Source organism: Polypterus senegalus, chromosome 10 (genome assembly GCF_016835505.1).
Source record: "Polypterus senegalus isolate Bchr_013 chromosome 10, ASM1683550v1, whole genome shotgun sequence".
Lineage (NCBI taxonomy): Eukaryota > Metazoa > Chordata > Cladistia > Polypteriformes > Polypteridae > Polypterus > Polypterus senegalus.
In genome coordinates, this window is record NC_053163.1 from 158,239,553 (window position 1) to 158,259,837 (window position 20,285).

The 20,285-nt window shown below is 42.1% G+C and overlaps 1 protein-coding gene across 2 annotated transcripts in view; it reads left to right on the plus strand.

Moving 5' to 3' along the window:
- Positions 1–20,285, plus strand: part of fam174c (family with sequence similarity 174 member C) — a 55,844-nt gene that overhangs the window by 23,487 nt on the left and 12,072 nt on the right. The window contains exon 3 of one of the 2 annotated variants that reach the window (XM_039767127.1): positions 10,334–12,362. The exons of the other annotated variant lie outside the window; for it this stretch is intronic. Within the exon in view, the coding sequence (XP_039623061.1) occupies positions 10,334–10,337 (4 nt within the window). The 3' untranslated portion in view covers positions 10,338–12,362. Of the gene's footprint in view, positions 1–10,333; positions 12,363–20,285 lie in introns of those variants that run through there. 2 annotated transcript variants of the gene reach the window in all.

Below are 20,285 nucleotides of genomic sequence, written 5' to 3' on the forward strand. Positions count from 1 at the left end.
AAGACTTATGAAAGCAAAAAGTAGCAAAAACGGAAATCCAAAAAAAAAAAATAAAATAAATGGGGAGCCAAACAACAAGAGCAGGTGCTGATGCCTCGGCACCCAGTTGAGGTCGTATTGCCCAAGGAGATGCAGCAGATCAGAATTAATGATTAAGAAATTAATATTTGAAGTAGAAAACTTTTCTGAGTTCGAATGGTAAATTTGATTGAAATTCGATCCGGACTTCGTACGATGCTTCTATGTTTGAACTGTGTACGCAGTGAAAAAATGCAGCAATAGATGGTGTTTACACAGCATGCAAAAATGCCATCTGTTGTGCACCCAAGTCTTCTCTTGCTCTCGCTATGAAAGCATCTCTTACGTTACGATTGTTTGTTTTATTTTTGGTGTGTTTGGTTAAATATCTCTCTATGTATAAAATCCAACTTCTGTTGGTATGTCTGTCTGCTTTTCACGAGAGAACTACTTAACCGATTTAGATCGGGTTTTTTTCTATAATTTGCTTGAACATTCCAGTTGACTTTGCGACTTCTCTCATTGCCCTAAGTATCATAGTTCGCTTGCAGGAGCGATATATTCATGCAAATCCAAGAGAGATGCAGCAGGCCGAGGGGAGTGGGAAGCGTGACGTCAGGAGCAGGGAGCCGGGTGGGGCCCTTCTTACTGTCTTTCTAACGTGGGGGACGGCTAGTATTGTGTGTATGTATATACATGCATATAAAAAAAAGATCTTGAGACGAGAGTATTGCCAAGAGATTTTTTCAAGTCCCGCCCACCTCTCAACTATTTCCGGTTCACGGCCCACGCCCGTGGTCCTCTCACCTCTCATTTGTGTGAATGCTTTTGTCAGATTCAGTTCCTGCTCTCTCAGCTCTTAGAAATTTTTACGTTTCCCTCACTTTAAGTTCCCATTAAAAGGAGACGTATTATGTCCAAATCTTATTGAAGAATTTCATCCAGAATGGTTATCAACAGAAGAAATGAGTACACGGGCAATCCTAGCACTGAGAAACGATGAAACCAAATGAATTTATGCAAAAATTGTTGATCGGTTACACGGCAAATCAATAGACTGTGCTGAAGCATTTGGTGGTGATGGTGCGGAAGATAAAAACCTCAACTTACAATATCACAAAGAATATCTACAACTGTTAGCACCGTCTGGTTTTCCACCGGCCGAATTACTGTTGAAAGAAGGATGTATTAGTAAAGTTATTTTATAATTTATGTCTAAGTGATGGGCTATGCAATAGGACAAGAATAGTTATATTCAGAATTGGCCGAACAATTTTAACAGGCGACAAGAAAGGTAATGTAGTGCATCTTCAGGTGCATCTTCAGGGGATAACATTACACACCAAAGGAGATCTTGATATGCCATTCGTATTTAAATGTTTAAACAGTTTTCCGTTAGAATAGCTTTTGCTGTGACAATTAACAAATCACAGGGACAAACATTTGAAAAAGTTGATTTATTTGAGAGAAAGAAACGCTATTCACTCATGAACAGTTATACATTGTGTTGCCTAATTGCCCGCTGTAATGTAAAATAGTTAGGTCTATTATGCATATGTAACAATTCCCACGAAAATAACAATCTGTTTAAATTGTACATCCACTTCCCCATATGTGAGTGACAGAGTCGCAAAATGGCTAGCGTGTAGCGCCTGCCCGGGGGTTGGCGAGCGAAGTGAGTTAATAAAAAAAAAAAAAAAAAAAAAAGAAATGAACTCCAAACAATATATACAGTACACCCTCAAAATTTGCTTTGAGGGTTATGCTCCTAGAGCACCCGCAAATTGTGAAAAATTGTGACTTTTGGATGGGGTTAAAAGATGCCTTTTAAATGCCTATTTTTATAGTTTAAACCGTACATACAGTATGCCCCAAAGCACTTTAATATCGTTGCAAACCCAACTTAATACATTAATACATTACCTAAAAACAGAATGTAAAGGTAAACCCGTGTACTGTATAGTACTGTACTGCTATGTCTCCCGCGGTGCTAGAATGTAAAATACCGATGTTACTGATATACGTACTGTAATTCATGCAAGACCATTTTTTTTTGGTATAAGCAGAGTAAATACATAATAGTTTAATTAAAATACAATAAAATGTATGGGTACTCACCAATTATGAATGATATTGATGATGATGAAAACGATCAAAATCCCTTACTGGCTTGAAAATCTTCGGGCTCCAGTGCTGCTGATGGTCCTGGTTGTGGTTCTTCGGTACCTTCTACATTGTCTCCTGTAGCGAACTGCTGGTACAATTTCCATGCTTTCTCACGGATGATATTACAGTCGAAGGGGATGTTCTTCCTGCAGTCGGTGATCTACAATGCGAAGGCAGATTCCAACCTGGCGATATTTTTATTCCTTACGGTCGTTACCTTTTAGGTACTATCACAGAAACTTACAGATACAGTACTCCGGATCGCTGCTTCGTTCTTCTTTATGTAGCGTGCGGTGCTTTCATTAATGTCATAGTGGTGCGCTACTGCAGCATAACTTTTTAGTTCCCGGAGCAAATCCAGTAGTTCAACCTTCTCATGGAATGTTTTAAACTTCTTCTGGCGCTTAGGCTCAGTGCCAGAAGCCTTAGAAGGTGCAGGGCGATTCGGCGACATCTTGTGCGTTTAAGAATAACACAATGGAAAAGACAAGGACACTCGGCTGGAGACGCGTCACAGGGCAGCAGTCAATCGGCAGCAAGGAGAAATGAGTAACGCTCTTGGATTGGCTACTCTCACCATCCCAAACCGTGTTTCCTGCAGCAGTTGCTTCCTGTTCTCTCTACAGCACAGTATTGCTACGAAAAAAGCCATAAAAAAGTGTGGAGGATATTTGCGCTTTCCGCTAACAGTTAATAGTTAGGTTCTAAGGAAAAATCTGCAAACGACTGAGTCAGTGAACCCTGAACCGCGTCTTCGCGGGGGTCTACTGTATATCACACCCCAACCAGCCCCGACCTAACACTCTAACAACAGGGTGGTTGGTGAGCGAAGTGCCCCCTAGTAATATAAATATATTAACCGTGGCATCCAAGAAGAGTGTGGGAGCAATGAACCTAAAGGAGAGGTTGTAGTATCGAATTTTGAAGTGAAAAGGAACTTGCCGCAAAGCGTGGAAGTGGTGCATGTGTGGCAGATCTGGCAGCCATGTTTAAGATACCGAAGTAGAAGGGAAATTAGACGCACAGTTAGTTGGTGTGTTTATGGAAGGTGACTTCCCTTCCAAACGGTAACCTTTCTCTTCCTCTCCACCAGCCACATGGAACATCACTCACAAAGATACAGTGAATGCATGAACAGTATTTACGTATTTACTGTTTTCATGTTTTAATTTATTGTTTAGGGCATTTGCTTGTGTTATTTTTACCTTAAATTGGGTGCATTTGCTCTTTACGTTTATCAAAATGGGTATTGTTTAGGGTCTGGGAATGGATTAGTTCACTTTATATTATTTCTAATGGGGAAAATTGATTCAGACTTTGAACTGAATTCAGAGTTCAAATGGCCTCCTGAAACAAATTAAACTCGAAGTACGAGGCACCACTGATTATAAATAGATGTCACGTTAAAAATAATGATATAGCTGAAATGAATTGTCCTAATTAAAGTGCATTACAGAGGCGCCTCTGGCCTTTAAATAGTTCTGCTCCACCTTCAAGGCTTCCCTGTTTCTGTGGGCTTTACATACAAAAGGTGTGATACGTAAGAGCTCCTTCTCTCACTTAAAGGGTCACTGGCTTGAAAGTTTTTCAGGCTACATGCTATTTTTCCAGCTTTTGCCTGTTGTCTGTTCGCCACAATAAGTTGTGTTTAAAAAATCCAGCAATTTCCATACATCTTAAAACTTCTCTTACTCACACTGGCGCTTTGCAGTGGAGGCGGTGGGACACGGGTATAACTGGAAAACAAAAGTCTTAAAAGTTACCTAATGCATCCATTTTTCAAGTATTGATCCCCGTGTTGCGATTACATAAACTTTGTAAAATAGCTTATATGTGTCAGGTTTGAACAAAAAAGCACCAAAATTTTGAGATTCAACTATTTTAAATGAAATCAGTTCTGTGTGCTACCTCAGCGCTTGTAGTTTTCCATAATAACCTTTCTCTAAGTGGAGGTGTGGGGGGTCCTGATTTCCTCTTAAAAGATAAAATCATTGTAAACTGTTTGTTCCACATGGTTGGTTTTGTTTGGATTTCCTTTGGTGTTTGTGTGAGAGCCTCACATAAGCGATTAGAAAACATACCCTTACCTCAACAAAAATAGTTCCAGGAATATGCGATAAGAGATTATTTCCAAATCCCTTTTGTTGTCACAAATACGCATTGGAAACACTGAAGGAAGGTTTTCTTTTTTTGGTACTCAAAGAGGACGTTTTTGGTATGTTTTAGATTTGTATTTTCCTGTGGTGCTTTGTGCCCCATTGCCTCCATTGTAAAGCACCATTATGGGCAAGTTATCTTTTAAAATGAATAGAAAATGCTTGATTTTTAACCCAATTTCTTGCAGCAAATGCATATACACTCACCGGGTTGGATCTGCTTTTGCCTTCAGAACTGCCATAATTCTTCATGGCACAGATTCAACAAGGCGCTGGAGTCATTCCTCATGGAGTTTGGTCCATATTGGTCCATATTGACATGCTCGCGTCACCCAGTTGCTGCAGATTTGTTGACTGCACATCCGTGATGCAATCCTTCCATTCTGCCACATGACAGAGTCTCTTTATTGGGTTGAGATCTGCTGATGGTGGACTCCATTTATGTGAAGCGAACTCCTAGTCATGTTCAACAAACCAGTCTGAGATGATTTGAGCTGGAAGCAGCCATTAGAAGCTGGGGACACTGTGGTCATAAAGAGATGGACATGGTCAGCAACAACACTCTGGTAGGCTATGGCATTTAAACAATGCTCATTTGGTACTAAGGTGTGCCAAGAAAATATTCCTCACATCCTTACACCACCACCACCAGCCTTACCTGTTGATACAAGACAAGATGGATCCATGCTTTCATGTTGTTGACGCCAAATTCTGACCCCAACCATAGCAGAAATTGAGACTCATCAGACCAGGCAACGATTTTCCAATCTTTATATTGTCCAATTTTGGTGAGCCCCATGTGTGAACTGTGGCCTCAGTTGCCTGCTCTTAACTGAGTGGAGTGGCACCCGGTGTGGTCTCCTGCTGCTGTAGCCCACCTGCTTCAAAGTTCGACGTGCTGTGCGTTCAGAGATGCTCTTCTGCACACCTCGGTTGTAACAAGTGCTTAGTTGAGTTCCTGTTGCCTTTCTATCAGCTCAAACCAGTCTGGCCATTCTCCTCTGACCTCTGGCGTCAATAAGGCCCAGCAAAATTGCCACTCACGGGATATTTTCCCTTTTCCAGACCATTCTCAGTTAGCCCTACAGATGGTTGTGCGTGAAGATCCCAGTAGATCAGCAGTTTCTGAAATACTCGGAACAGCCCGTCTGGCACGTTCAAAGTCACATCAGTCCTCATTCTTCCCCATTCTGATGCTCGGTTTGAACTTCGGCAGATCATCTTGACGAGGCCTACAGCAGGGGTCTCCAACACGTTGCTCACGAGATGCCGGCCGGTAGCTCATTACCCCTTTCCAAGTAGCTCGCCAAAGGGTAAATGAATCCTACATAAATTTGAAAACTTGATTAGTGAAATTAAGGGTGGGCGATCTTTCCAAAAAATCATATCACGATGCTTTTAACACAGAATCATGATCCACAATCTGAATTGCAATCTGTCTTTTCAATGTGGCATACACTTAAGAGAATATCCGGACTCAAACTCATCAAGACCTAAGTAACACTTTATTTTAAATATCAAAGTTGAATTCAATTGTTCTCCCATTCGCTAGCTAAGAGGAGTTAAGAGACACACCCCAAAGCAGGCGAGTGAGTGAGGAAGGCCCCTCCCCTCGGTCTGCTGCGTGTTTCTCGGATTCGCACAAATAAAGCGAACTCTGATACATAGCGAAATGAGAGAAGTCGCAAAATCAACCAGAATGTTCAAGCAAATTCTAGAGTAAAACCTGATCTAAATCCGTGAAGTAGTTCTCTCATTCGCTAGTTAAGCAAAGGTAAGATACGCCCCGAGGCTGGTGTATGAGTTAGGAGGGCCCCGCCCCCCTCACCTCAGTCTACTGCCTCTCTTTTTGGTTCACGCGAATAAATCGGTACCGCAAGCAAATACATAGCACAACAAGAAAAGTCTCAAAATCAACCAGAATGTTCAAGCAAATTACAGAAAAAGACCTGATGTAAATCCGCGAAGTAGTTCTCACATGAAAAGCGGACAGATAGACAGCGAGACATTGGATTTGATATATATTAATAAACCTTCAAAATAATGTGCAGTTAAAGTCTCAACAGCATTTCTGGAGCTAAGTAGAGCCTGATAACTAGAAGAACCTTCACCAAGCAGCTCTGAAAATGTCTGCTTTGTTTGGGTCTCCACACCTCTGTGAGTCTGACGTGAATGTCATGAAATCAAACAGGACTGACAGACGAACATTGAAATGACTCTGTGGTATAGCAGGTCCGCAGCTTAAAAAAATAAAAGGGCCGGGTTTTAAATCCATAAAGCTGTGTCACTCTCCGTGGGCGCGATAGCACAACCTCGGGGAGTTAATGAGGTAGTTGGGGTGAGTGCGGGTGCGATCGTTTTCAATTGCTTCATTGGCTTCCGGTGGCATGTGATTAAGGTGCTGTGCCCACGGAGACGTGGGTGTACAGTTGTTCTTGAAAGTTTGTGAACTCTTTAGAAATGTCTATATTTCCGCATAAATATGACCTAAAACATCATCAGATTTTCACTCAAGTCCTAAAAGTAGATAAAGAGAAACCAGTTAAACAAATGAGACAAAAATATTATACTTGGTCATTTATTTATTAAGGAAAATGATTGAATATTACATATTTGTGAGAGGCAAAAGTATGTGAACCTTTGCTTTCAGTGTCTGGTGTGACCCCCCAATAACTGCAACTAAACGTTTCTGGTAACTTCTGATCATTCCTGCACACCGGCTTGGAGGAATTCGCCCATTCCTCCGTACAGAACAGCTTCAACTCTGGGATGTTGGTGGGTTTCCTCACATGAACTGCTCGCTTCAGGTCCTTCCACAACATTTCGATTGGATTAAGGTCAGGACTTTGACTTGGCCATTCCAAAACATTAACTTTATTCTTCTTCAACCATTCTTTGGTAGAACGACTTGTGTGCTTAGGGTCGTTGTCTTGCTGCATGAACCACCTTCTCTTGAGATTCAGTTCATGGACAGATGTCCTGACATTTTCCTTTAGAATCCTCTGATATAATTCAGAATTCATTGTTCCATCACTGAAGGCAAGCCGTCCTGGCCCAGATGCAGCACAACAGGCCCAGACCATGATACTACCACCACTATGTTTCACAGATGGGATGAGGTTCTTATGCTGGAATGCAGTGTTTTCCTTTCTCCAAACATAACATTTTTCATTTAAACCAAAAAGTTCTATTTTGGTCTCATCCGTCCACAAAACATTCTTCCAATAGCCTTCTGGTTTGTCCACGTGATCTTTAGCAAACTGCAGACGAGCAACAATGTGGCTTTCTCCTTGCAACCCTGCCATACACACCATTGTTGTTCAGTGTTCTGCAGATGGTGGACTCATGAACATGAACATTAGCCAATGTGAGAGAGGCCTTCAGTTGCTTAGAAGTTACCCTGGGGTCCTTTGAGACCTTGCTGACTATTACACGTGTGCCTTGCTCTTGGAGTGATCTTTGTTGGTCGACCACTCCTGGGGAGGGTAACAATGGTCTTGAATTTCCTCCATTTGTACACAATCTGTCTGACTGTGGATTGGTGGAGTCCAAACTCTTCAGAGATGGTTTGGTAACCTTTTCCAGCCTGATGAGCACCAACAACTCTTTTTGTGAGGTCCTCAGAAATTTTCTTTGTTCGTACCATGATACACTTCCATAGACATGTGTTGTGAAGAGCAGACTTTGATAGATCCTTTTTCTTTAACACTAGAATTACCATAATAAGAATAATAAGAATGCACGTTTGTGAACGTTCTAAGTCGGTGGGGGGGATGGAATAGCCGGCTGCGTGCGGCCTGATTTTATCAGCACATTTAGATGACAAAGGACGCTGGTGGAGAGTTGTGAACGATTTTAAGAAGTGATTTAAGGTGGGACGGATTTACAAGTTTTTTCATAGGCTCTGGTATTTCTAGTGTTAAATTTAGTGAAAATCTGATGATGTTTTAGGTCATATTTATGCAGAAATATAGCAAATTCTAAAGGGTTCACCAACTTTCATGCACAACTGTATATATACGCGTCGACATAAGAAAAGAGAGGAATCAAAGAAAAGGAAAAAGATAGATAGAATTAGGTTAAAAGACGTTAAAGGCAGTCTTGGCGATACATCTGGCCAACTAGAATTAGGAAGTAGTATGAGCTGAGGCCCAGTAAAGGAGCGTTACCTGTGGCGCTGTAAGGACTACTTCGCTCCACTGAATATCTGGGTGGAGTGTGGCGAGCAAGGTAGGTGTCCTCCCTAGGCTTCCAGGGTGCGACCCCGTGAGTGCGAACAAAGAAGGGAGGAGAGCCGACCTCGGCTGAAAGGAGCTTGTGGCTGCCGAGTCTCCGCAGGCTACGCGAGCAGTGGGTGAGCCGGGGAGAATGAGAAGGAGGTGGGCTGAGATCAGGAGGAGTTAGTCTGTTATTTTAACGGATTTATTTATTGATTTTTATCCCCACTTTTCAAAACGATTTTTTGTGGATTTATTTAGGTACTTTTTTTTTTTTTTTTTTAAGAACACTGCACAATGGACACTTGTTGGTTTTACTTGTGTTGTGACTGTTTTTTAATAAAAGCACTTGTGCACTTTTTTCACCATCCTCTGGTATCATCTGAGAATTGTCCTCATTTGTCAGCTTATCTCAGTCAGAACTATCAACGGTGTTGGTTCAGCAGACTCCCATGTGGGAAGAGAGAGTCTGTGGGGGACCAGCATCATCACGGACTCCTTAAGAGTGAACCTCAGTGACTCCACTCCACCATAAACCTCAGTGCCAGTCATCTGACTAACTAAAAAACACATCCCACATGCAACTGGGCATGTGAGTAAAGTGACACAGCGACGTGGAACAAAATGACAAATGAAGAAGTCACATCTGTGGATTTTGAATTGCATTGTTTTGTTTTGACAGCATTCATGTTTTAATTCAATAGTGTGAGATACGCTAGAAAATGCATACAGACGTACAAAATGCACATAGGCAAACTAAATATTTTTTGTGATGTTTTAATGCAGAATGTGAGTTGGGGACACCAACATTTTGTAAATGTTCAGGCAAAACAAGCGTATTCAGTTTGTTTGGGTTGAAATAAGCTGTGAGAATAAACGTTAGAAAACATGAGGAGCTCTCGGCCATTTTCATTTTGTAAAAGTAGCTCTCAGGGGAAAAAAGGTTGGAGACCCCTGATCTACAGGCCTAAATACATTGAATTGCTGCCATGTGATTGGCTGATTAGAGATTTGCGTTAACAAGCAGTTGAAGAGGTGTACCTAATAAAGTGGCTGGTGAGGGTGTATTATGTTTATCAAGAAATAACTTTGACGTGAAAAATACAGAACATCTCCTTTAAGTGTCAGTTTAGGAGTGGTGCCATAGGTACGTTGACTCGGGTTCCCTTTATCTGATGTTGCGGCTGTCTAAAGATCTGATAAAAATACACAAATAGAGTGTATTAGAAAGGGGCCTGTACGTTTGCAGAGCACTGTATGCTTTTCCAGTTAGCTGACTTACATGTGGGCGGCACGGTGGCGCAGTGGGTAGCACTACTGCCTCGCAGTAAGGAGACCTGAGTTTGTTTCCCGGGTCCTCCCTGCGTGGTATTTGCATGTTCTCCATGTGTTCGCGTGGGTTTCCTCCCACAGTCCAAAGACATGCAGGTTTGGTGCATTGGTGATTCTAAATTGTCCCTGGTGTGTGCTTGGTTTGTGGGGTGTGTGTGTGTGCCCTGCGGTGGGCTGCCACCCTGCCCCAGGGTTTGTTGAGGAGGAAGAAGAAGAAGAAGAATTCTCACTATTATAATAAAAAAAATATCTTGAAAACAGAGATGCCCTGTAGTGGGCTGGCACTCTGCCCGGGGTTTGTTTCCTGCCTTGCGCCCTGTGTTGGCTGGGATTGGCTCCAGCAGACCCCCGTGACCCTGTAGTTAGGATATAGCGGGTTGGATGATGGATGGATGAATTACATGTTTCTTTTGTATAATAATTTTTACTATTTTTCTTTTCCAGATGAATATCCTCAACACATTCCAAAAACTGATTTTGATAAAAAAAAAAGAAACCAGTTCAAAAATTCACATCTATTTTTCTACAGACATGTTTTTTTTTTTATTTTTATCAGACTGTGAATATTTTTTTGTTTTCTGTTTTGGAAATCTCAACTTTTTATGAAAGAAGGGGAATTAAAGACCGGAAAAGTTTATTAATAAAGTGACCAAAAAAAAAAAAACAATTAAAAACAAACACGTTATCGTGGACCAAGCCAACAGTATATACGGAACCTGGGGCAGCTTGCAGGTGACTGGGACCGGCTTCTTATCTTCCACTGCATGCCCACCCATCGCCAGCTGACCAGCCAGACGAGATTACGTGCAGAAGCTTCAGTGCCTCCCGATGTCAGAAGTGGAAATGGTGGATGAGTTCATGCTTCCTGAGAAAGGCTGTCATTGCTTTGTTTCTGCTATTTATTTTTTTGTATTGCTCAACATGTTTCTGAAAGGTCCAGAGCCATCGAGTAGTTTTGCTTTGTTCCTTTCGCTTTTTTGAAGCAGCGTGTGACTCAAAAGTGTTCAACGTAAATAAACGTGGCTCTTCCTCGCTGAAGCGAAACCTAAGATGTGGCACAATTGAAGAGAGCTTGCTGAGCCGTGACGGGATTAGCACGTGTGGATCCTAGATGGCTCCGAAGATTGATGGACCGAGTAAAGGGCAGACGCCAAAAATGGAAACTCAAGAAAATACTGCCATGTACATATCTGGAAGAAATCCAGCAGCAGTTTGCCTGTTTTTAGTTTTTGGCCCCTTTTTATTTTGCTTTTCATTTATTATTTCCAGGTTTTTCTCCAATTTGGTTGGCCGGGATTTTTCATCTTGGGTGGATTGTTGTATTTTTTTTTTTTTTTTAAACGTTCCTTTCTCTTCTAAGTGAAGTTGCAGTTGTTGTTTTCTTCCAATTGGATTGAGATAACCTCACTGTGATGGACGAGACCAAAAATCGGACCAAACCGCGTGGACCAATTTACAACGAGACCAGCCAGAGACCTTATGCTTGTTTGAGCCGCACACACGTCTCTGTTTTGTTGTTTTTTGTCTGCTTCTTGCCGCAGATGATTCACCTTGAAGGGCCTGCATGGAATATGCCAGATATTAAGACATCCAGGGTGCAAGGTGAAGAACTGTCACCAAGTCTGAAAGAGGGACATCCAAAAGAACCCCCAGCAATTTTATGGTGACTAAACGCTTTGAGGTGCTTTGGGTGCTCAACTTTTGTTTTATTCCAGCAAGCTGGGCAAAAGCTCGCTTGAGTATTTTCATGTCTGTGCCATTCTAATGGAGTGCCATCAGTGTTTGCCAATGGGGGTCCTGCTCAAAATCATTTTAATGTCAAAATCTAAAGTATGTTCTTAAAAGTGACGTGGAAGGGGGTGGAGGATGAGGTCTCTGTCAAAGTCGTGGCTCCTTGTTACGTAGTGATGATCTGTGACCTCTTAATGGAGAAGGAGGGACGGAAGAGAGAGTGTGCAAAAAAAAGTGTAAGCCAAGCAAGTCAGAGGTGGTGGTCATCACCCCAAGTCTGTTGAGAGCACAAGCGACAAGGACATTAAGCAATAAAATGTGTTAAATGAATAAAAGTAACGTGTGTCAAGGCTGTGTGGCATTGAGGAGTTCACGTCATGAGGGGTGTCGTAGTGGGACAGTCCCAAAGGGTGGAATGAGGACTGAATGAAAAAAGGGAACATTGGCCGAATTCTTAAAACGGGTTAAAAGATATGTTTGGTATTTTTCAAGTTATTTCTACACAATCATGGTGTATACTTCTGTACAGTGGGGGAAAATAAGAATTGAACGCGTCAACTTCGTTCTCAGTAAATATATTTCTGATGAGGCTATTGATATGAAATTTACACCTGATGTTGGTAACAACCCAAGTAATCCACACATACAAAGAAATCAGAACAAAGAAGTCCATAAATTAAGTTGTGTGTAATAAAGTGGAATGACACAGGGAGTAAGAATTAAACACGCTTACTGAAATGTATTTCGTACTTCGTAGTCTTTAGTACTTAAGCCTTTGTTGGTGATGGCAGCTTCAAGGCGCCTCCTGTGTGGAGAAACGAGTCCCATGCATTGCTCAGCTGTGATTTTGGCCCATTCTATCACACAAACTCTCTTCAAATCTGGAAGGTTCTGGGGGGTCTCTTCTGTGAACTCTGATCTTCAGTTCTTTCCATAGATTTTCAATTGGATTCAAGTTGACTGACTGACTGACTGGGTCATTCTAGCAGCTTCTTTATTTTCTTTCTCTGAAACCAACCGAGAGTTTCCTTGGCTGTGTGTTTGGGGTCCTTGTCTTGCTGAAGTGTCTTCAGCATCCTGGTAGATGGCAGCAGATTCTTCTCAAGAATGTCCCGCTACATTCCTCCATTCATCCTTCCTTCAATTCTATGAAGTCTGCCAGCCCCACATCATGATGTTCACACCTCCAAACTTCATTGTTGGTGTGGTGTTTTGGGGATGATGTGCAGTGCCATTTATCCCCCAAACATGGTGTGTGCAGTGACATCCATCATCTGACCAGATTCCATTCTCCCAGTGTTTGAATGGCTTATCCAAATGTTGTGCAGTGAACTTTAAACGAGCGTTAACATGCTTTATCTTCAGCAGTGGAGTCTTGCGTGGTGAGCGTTCATAGAGGTCATGGAGTGCATTACTTACTGTTTTCTTTGAAACAACTGGACCTGCTAATTCCAGGGAGCTCATGTATTAACAATGTGTACGTACAAAAATGTTACGTACGAATGTTTCAACACTCAAATCACGATGTATGAAACCTAAACTTGGTGTAAAGCCACGCACATTTCCATGGTACCGCATACCCTGGCGTACGCAAGTTCTCCACTTGGTTTTGCAGACTGGCGGCACCCAGCGTCAAAGCAGTGCTACTGTTCCTGTGTGGTTTCCCTTTCTTTTTCAGATCCACATTCCTGACGCGACTTTATAAATACAGTGAAACTAACTGCATGTTGTTTATTAGTTTAATGCGTCTGATTGTATTTAACTTGTAACAATGTAATGGCCCACAGAATGGTCAAACTATTCTAAATACAATAACTGCTTTAGCGTTGTTACTCTCACTGCACCTTCTTCTTCTTTCAGCTGCTCCCATTAGGGGTTGCCACAGCGGATCATCTTTTTCCATATTACTCTCACTGCACCACTCAGAGTATTTATACAGTATCATTGTATCTGAGTGGGGAATCAAAGATCTACAAAAGCTGAGAAAGAGAATTATCAGTATACAGCATCAAGCACACGCTGCCTCAGCCATGCTGTCTATTTGAACTGCACCCATACGACAAACTCTTCAGAGCCTTTCCTGTACGGACCTCGTGGTTCACAAACAGTTTCATCCCAAGAACTCAAAACGCACTCAGTCAGTCCATCAAGTGCTCCTTGTAGAGCTGTCTGTACTTATAAATACAATCGCTTCACTGTAAACATGCGATACAGTTAAAATATTACACAACCTGAGCCACTTTATAAAGTGCGTATTTACATATAATGACTATCATTTTTAAGATGAAATGCAGCAAAATATGTTTATTATACAGATTAAACTTTAACTTCATTTAAATAATCTAGATTGTTAATAATTGAACATGTGAGGACATGGTGCCACATCGCTAGCCAGGAGCTGGCGCTCCGTTCAGGGATTGTTCCTGCCTTGCGCTGTATTCTTGCTGGCAGGATAGATGGATAGAATAATTAAACACGTACTACGAAAATATTTCAATGTTCCTTAAAAGTTTTGAAGATTTGCTGTTTTATTACAGAGCTGATTGTGTGGCAATTCGGTATTTGGAGAAAGAAAAGTAAGGACGGAATTAGGGGTTAGTACATTTGAAAGAGACAGCACTGCTGCAATAAATTATTTCATTGAAGGCCGCGCACGGCGCAGCAAGCATCTTGCGTGAGACATGAACAATCACTGCGCCACCGTGTTTCCATGTTTAATAACATGCTTTAACTCCGATCATCATGAAAATGATATCAAGTATACATCTCAGTATTTTAATTATTCAGAGAGCTGTAATATCACGAATGTCATGGATTCTGTGTCCTGTTGGAGGAAGAGAGCCGGTTTAAGAAGCACGTAGTGATTCACAGACATAGAGCACATACGAGTAGAAGATCACATACAAAACAAAGCATTTAACGTGCTACTTTAATTACGATGGGATTTGAGAAACTAGTAAATGATTTTAAGATGAAGTTTATGATGTTCTACTTTAATGACAAAGTAAATTATGTGATTAAAGTGGAAATTTCAAAATTAAAGTTGACATTTCCTGCTTTTTTCCTACTGTGTCCCTATATTTTTTTTTTCTCTGTACCCTAATAAGCTTTCTTATGACACTCAGACGGTGGGCTACGACTCAGCTTTTCATGGCGACTTTGATAACTGACAACTTCTTTTTTATTTCAGACACTGTGCGACTTTGTGAACTTGAGCTTTTGAATTTCTCCGACACGCTATGTCACTCGACCAACTTCCTTTTGTTGTTATTCCACTGTTTAAATCAACAAATAGTACATTTTTCCTTTGCCTCCACTTGGTATTCACTGAAATTCTTCTATTTTTCCTCGTACTTTTCCCATTGTCTTTTCACAGAAGGCTGAGCTTAAGGGCTATTTATATTGATTTGCATATTCAAAGAGGTGTAATTCTGGGAGGAGTTGGGGGTGGGACAGCAGGCACGTGTACGTGCGTTACTTTTCACGCTGACCGGGATTTATGTAGCAGAAGAACGTGGAAGTTTGCGTATGCACAGATTTATGCATCTGGATTTTTCTATGGGTACGCACATTCCTGCTTTTGTGCTTACGCCATGTTATACTGTGAGTTCTACGCACGGCGTTATACATGAGGCCTCGGGTCTTTCTGAAGCTCTCGGCGAGTGGTCTTTGGCTCTTCTGATTCTTCTTTTGACTCCTCGGTCAGAAATCTTGCGAGGAGGGCCTGGTCTTGGCCAGTTTATGGTGACATGATGTTCTTTCCACTTGCTCACTGGTACATTCAGAAGTTTAGAAATACATCTTGTCACCGATGCCATCAACAATAAGGCTGTGAAGGTCTTGAGAGAGCTCTTTGCTTTTCCCCATCATGAGATACTTCTTGTGTGATACCTTGGGAATGAGAAACCCTTTTCTAGGCCATCAATGAGGACTAAAGCAGCGGATATTCATTTGTACTGACGGGGGGCTCTCAGGATTGACAGAAGTCAGCTGCTTTCTTGTCTTTCCAGGCTTTTTTGCACCTCCTGTTCTTCATGTGTTCAATACTTATTCCCCGTGTCATTCCACTTTATTACACACTAGCAAAATACCTGCGCTTCGCAGCGGTGAAGTACTGCCTTAAAATTTTTATTAAGAAGAAAATTAAACCTTTTTAAACTGCGGGAAAATATATCAATAACTATTTGTGAAAGATCTCTTTGTATACCACATTGCGAGTTCGGCCCTCCGGTTGTAATCTGACCAAGCTGTGCGCTGAGCTTACTCTTGAGCATGTAACGTACAGTCGGCCATGTGAACAGTAATCTTGTCTCAAATCTCACAGCTTGGATTGCTGCTGTCATAATCGGTTTGAGTTTCATGGTTTGTTTCAATGACGACAGTATTTGTAGGACTTGTTGTGTTGAAGTGACATTCGGCATCTGTCAAGCGCTGTAAGCACACAACCAGTTTCATCGATAAAATCACATCCAGCTTTTGAGAGTTTAAACATCCATAAACATCAAAGTGTCCACTACTGAAATCGTCACCTGTCAATCTAAGATGTTTAAGAGGCATTGGCGGTTGTCGAAAGGTGTAAAATATTTGGCCATTTTGGTACACTTGAAAATGACAACTGAACAATTCAGCGGCAGCCATCAACTCACATGCAGAACCATAGGTGAAGGGCTTAAGCATTTCACTCTTCTAGTGCTCCTGTGTAGTCTAATTATCTCCTGTACCGTCATCAGTCCACACCTTGAACCTGTCCAGTCATTCAATACATAAGACACAATGTTCCTCCGGATATCAAGAGTGAGCCTGATATGGCCGTGCAATATGTAACAAAGAGAATGGAAAAGGCAGGTGCCATCTCCGGGCATGGAAACCACTCGGTAAGTGACAGTTCTTTGATCGATGGTGATCACCTCGATAGACATGGTAATGGGGGTACGGTGGGAATGATAAAGGAAATGGGGACCTGAACAATGTAAAGTAAGTCTAAAATACCTACACAATAACTATAAGCGTAATAAATGAACAATAAAAGAGCGGAGAAGCCGTGGATTAAATAAAAAGGCTGTAGTTATCAGCAGGGAGACGTGAATCCCGTGGCGAAGCAAGTAAGGGAATGTAGAGACCGGAGTGACGGACGGCCTTATATAGGCAAGCAGCCAACAACGTGGGATGGGGGACCCAACGCCACCTCACTTGGTGACCGAGCTGCAGGCTATGGACGTATATATGTACGTAAGTAGGATTCAGTTAGCATTGGGAACCCGCGTACCAAATTTCTTGAAGATGGGCCCATAGGTAACAAAAACCGTTGAAAAGTTCAATATGGCGGCCGACAGTGGCATCATACCACCGAAATAAGTACCAAATTTCAGCCTTCTACCTACATGGGAAGTTGGAGAATTAGTGACGTTGGAAAGTTCAATATGGCGGCTGACAATGGCGTCACGCCACCAAAATAAGTACGTACATTGGTTTGGGTTAGCGCAGGGAAGCCGCCTACCAAATTTCGTGAAGATGGGGCCATGAATAAGAAAGTTCAGCATGGCGGACGTTGTTGACCGTTATGACCGTTACATGTAGAATTTCGAAATGAAACCTGCTTAACTTTTGTAAGTAAGCTGTAAGGAATGAGCCTGCCAAACTTCAGCCTTCTACCTACACGGGAAGTTGGAGAATTAGTGATGTTTGGAAAATTCAATATGGCGGCCGACAGCGGCGTCATACCACCGAAATAAGTATGTACATCGGTTTTGGTTAGCGCAGGGAAGCCACCTACCAAATTTCGTGAAGATGGGGTCAGCCTTCTACCTACATGGGAAGTTGGAAAATTAGTGACGTTGGAAAGTTCAATATGGCGGCCGACAGTGGCATCATACCATCGAAATAAGTATGTACATCGGTTTCGGTTAGTGCAGGGAAGCTGCCTACCAAATTTCGTGAAGACGGGGCCATAAATAAGAAAGTTCAACATGGTGGACGTTGTTTACCGTTATCGACCGTTACGTGTAGAATTTTGAAATGAAACCTGCCCAACTTTTGTAAGGAAGCTGTAAGGAATGAACCTGCCAAATTTCAGCCTTCCACCCACACGGGAAGTTGGAGAATTAGTGATGAGTGAGTGAGGGCTTTGCCTTTTATTAGTATAGATAACTTAATGTATGGGCTTATTTGTTTTGATTTCTTTGTATGTGTGGATTACTTGGGTTGTTACCGACATCAGGTGTAAATTTCATGTCAATAGCCCCATTAGAAATTTATTTACTGAGACGAATGTTGACGTCTTCAATACTTATTTTCCCCGCTGTACTTCCTGAACCTGCGTTCTAAAATAAACCGGCTGTGCGCTTCACTTCCTTGCTTGTCTTCTTCCTCGGCACCTTTCAGGACCAGGGACTCAAATCGGAAAGTAATCGGCAAGAGCCGTCATTGACGTGGACTGTTGAGTTGCTGTCTTTGTTCTCTAGACAATAATAACTGAAAAAAAGTGAAAGATGCGATTGCTTATATTATGTCACTATATGGAGGCTTGTTTCGTTATTTCACAAAGATATTGAATGATGCCGCTGGATTGATACATTTATCTCTTATCACAGTTTTGGTGATTGAAAATGTTGGACATGTAGGCCTTTTGTCCTGGTTATGAGTTTGGACCCATGTTTAGCTTCATGTCAGTCAGTTCCACTACAGCCTCGCATCTCCTGACCATCGACGGCCTGTTCATCTGACTCCATATTATTGGTTTTCCTCTAAAACATCATTTTTATGATATAAACATTATTCTAATAACTGAATTAGTTTTGACTTCCTGAGGTTTATATAACCCTAGAAATGAACATATCTGTTTATCTGTAACTCCAAAGGTTGACGCTTTTAAACTTACATGTGCTTTATAAGGAAGCCTCAGGCGCTAAGAAGCTTTTTTAGCGTGTGTTATATAAATAATATTTCATATGCAACATCAGAAATTAAGTTTCAGATGCTGGAAAGCGTAACTTAATGCAGGGATCTCAAAACTCCAGTCCTTGGTGGGCCACAGTGGCTGCAGGTTTTCATTCTAACCCTTTTTCTTTGCTGCTAATGAACTTCTTTTGAATTCATTTTAATTGTCTTGCTCTTGAATACCCAGGGCCCTGAATTGTTTCTTTTCCTTATTTAGCAGTCAAACAATAATGAGATACAAAATGTGACCAGAAAACTCCATCATCCACCTTCGCCAACTCTACTCCCTCATCCTCACCATTCCTCTGCCCTCCCTCTCATTCACACACATGTATTCTGTCGTGGTGGTCCTACTGACCTTCATTCCTCTCCTCTCCAGAGCAGATCTCCACCTCTCCAGGGTCTCCTCAACCTGCTCCCTACTATTGCTGCAGATCGCAATGTCCCATAATGTCTCATATTGATTACTGTAATTCCCTTTCCATCGTCCTCCCAGCAGAGTCTTTACCGAGGCTACAGGACATTCAGAACTCCACAGCCACACAAAGCGTCCCCTGTTCTCTCCCAACTTCACTGGTGTCGAAGCGCAAGATACACCGGAAAGAAGGCTCTAGGAGTCGAAGGATAGGTGAACAGAGTAATCAGTTTTATTGCAATAAACGATAAGGTGGACTCAACCCAATCAAGTTGAGCCCCGAACAAGCCGAAAGTTACAGTATGTACTGTATATCCATTTCTGATCACCTTGGCCTCGCTTGAAGTAGCTCATTCGCTGCTTACCCCGACTCCCCATTCCAGTTGTCCCTTCTCAGGCCTTTCCTGCGGCCACCAATATTTCTTCTATCTTGTCATTCAGCATTATTTCCTACTCCCCTTCCCCGACCTCAGACTGATCCCTGTCCATCCTTATCCCGTCCTCTGGCCCCTTGATTTATTACATGTTGGTGGCTCTTCTCTGATCTTTGTCTAAAAAGAAATATGGCATATGCCTTTATTGATTAACTGCTTAGCATACTTGATTCTCATTAAAGTTGACATTAAGTTAAATTCCCATAGAAGTTCATATTAAGTTTCTATCAACTTGTGCTAATCCATGACCTTTTATTTTCCATACTGGTTGCCGGTTCCATCAAGGATTACATTCAAGATTCTGCTTCTCACCTTCAAAGCCCTCCATAACCTTTGCCCACCTCTACCTCATTCAGCTCCATGCACTCGTCGTCGCTCTCTCAGGTCCTCGTGCAGTCGTCTTCTTCCGGTCCCCCGCACCAGACACCCCACCTTGGGGGGGGCAGCTCCATCAGTGTCATGGCCCCTCTTCCTCAGTCTCTCTGAGTTTGCTCGTCTTCCTCCACCTTTATATGTCAACTCAAAACTTTCCTTTTTGACAAACTTTTGTCTTCTGTGTGGTCTTTTTTCTTCCATCTACATGTTAAGCAACCTTGGGTTTGTGAAAGTGGCTCTATAAATGCAACTTATTATTATTATCCATCCATTTCCTAACCCGCTGAATCCGAATAGGGTCACGGGGGTCTGCTGGAGCCAATCCCAGCCAACACAGGGCACAAGGCAGGAACCAATCCTGGGCAGGGTGCCAACCCACCGCAGTATTATTATTATTATTATTATTATTATCCATCCATTATCCAACCCGCTATATCCTAACTACAGGGTCACAGGGGTCTGCTGGAGCCAACACAGGGTGCAAGGCAGGAAACAAACCCCAGGC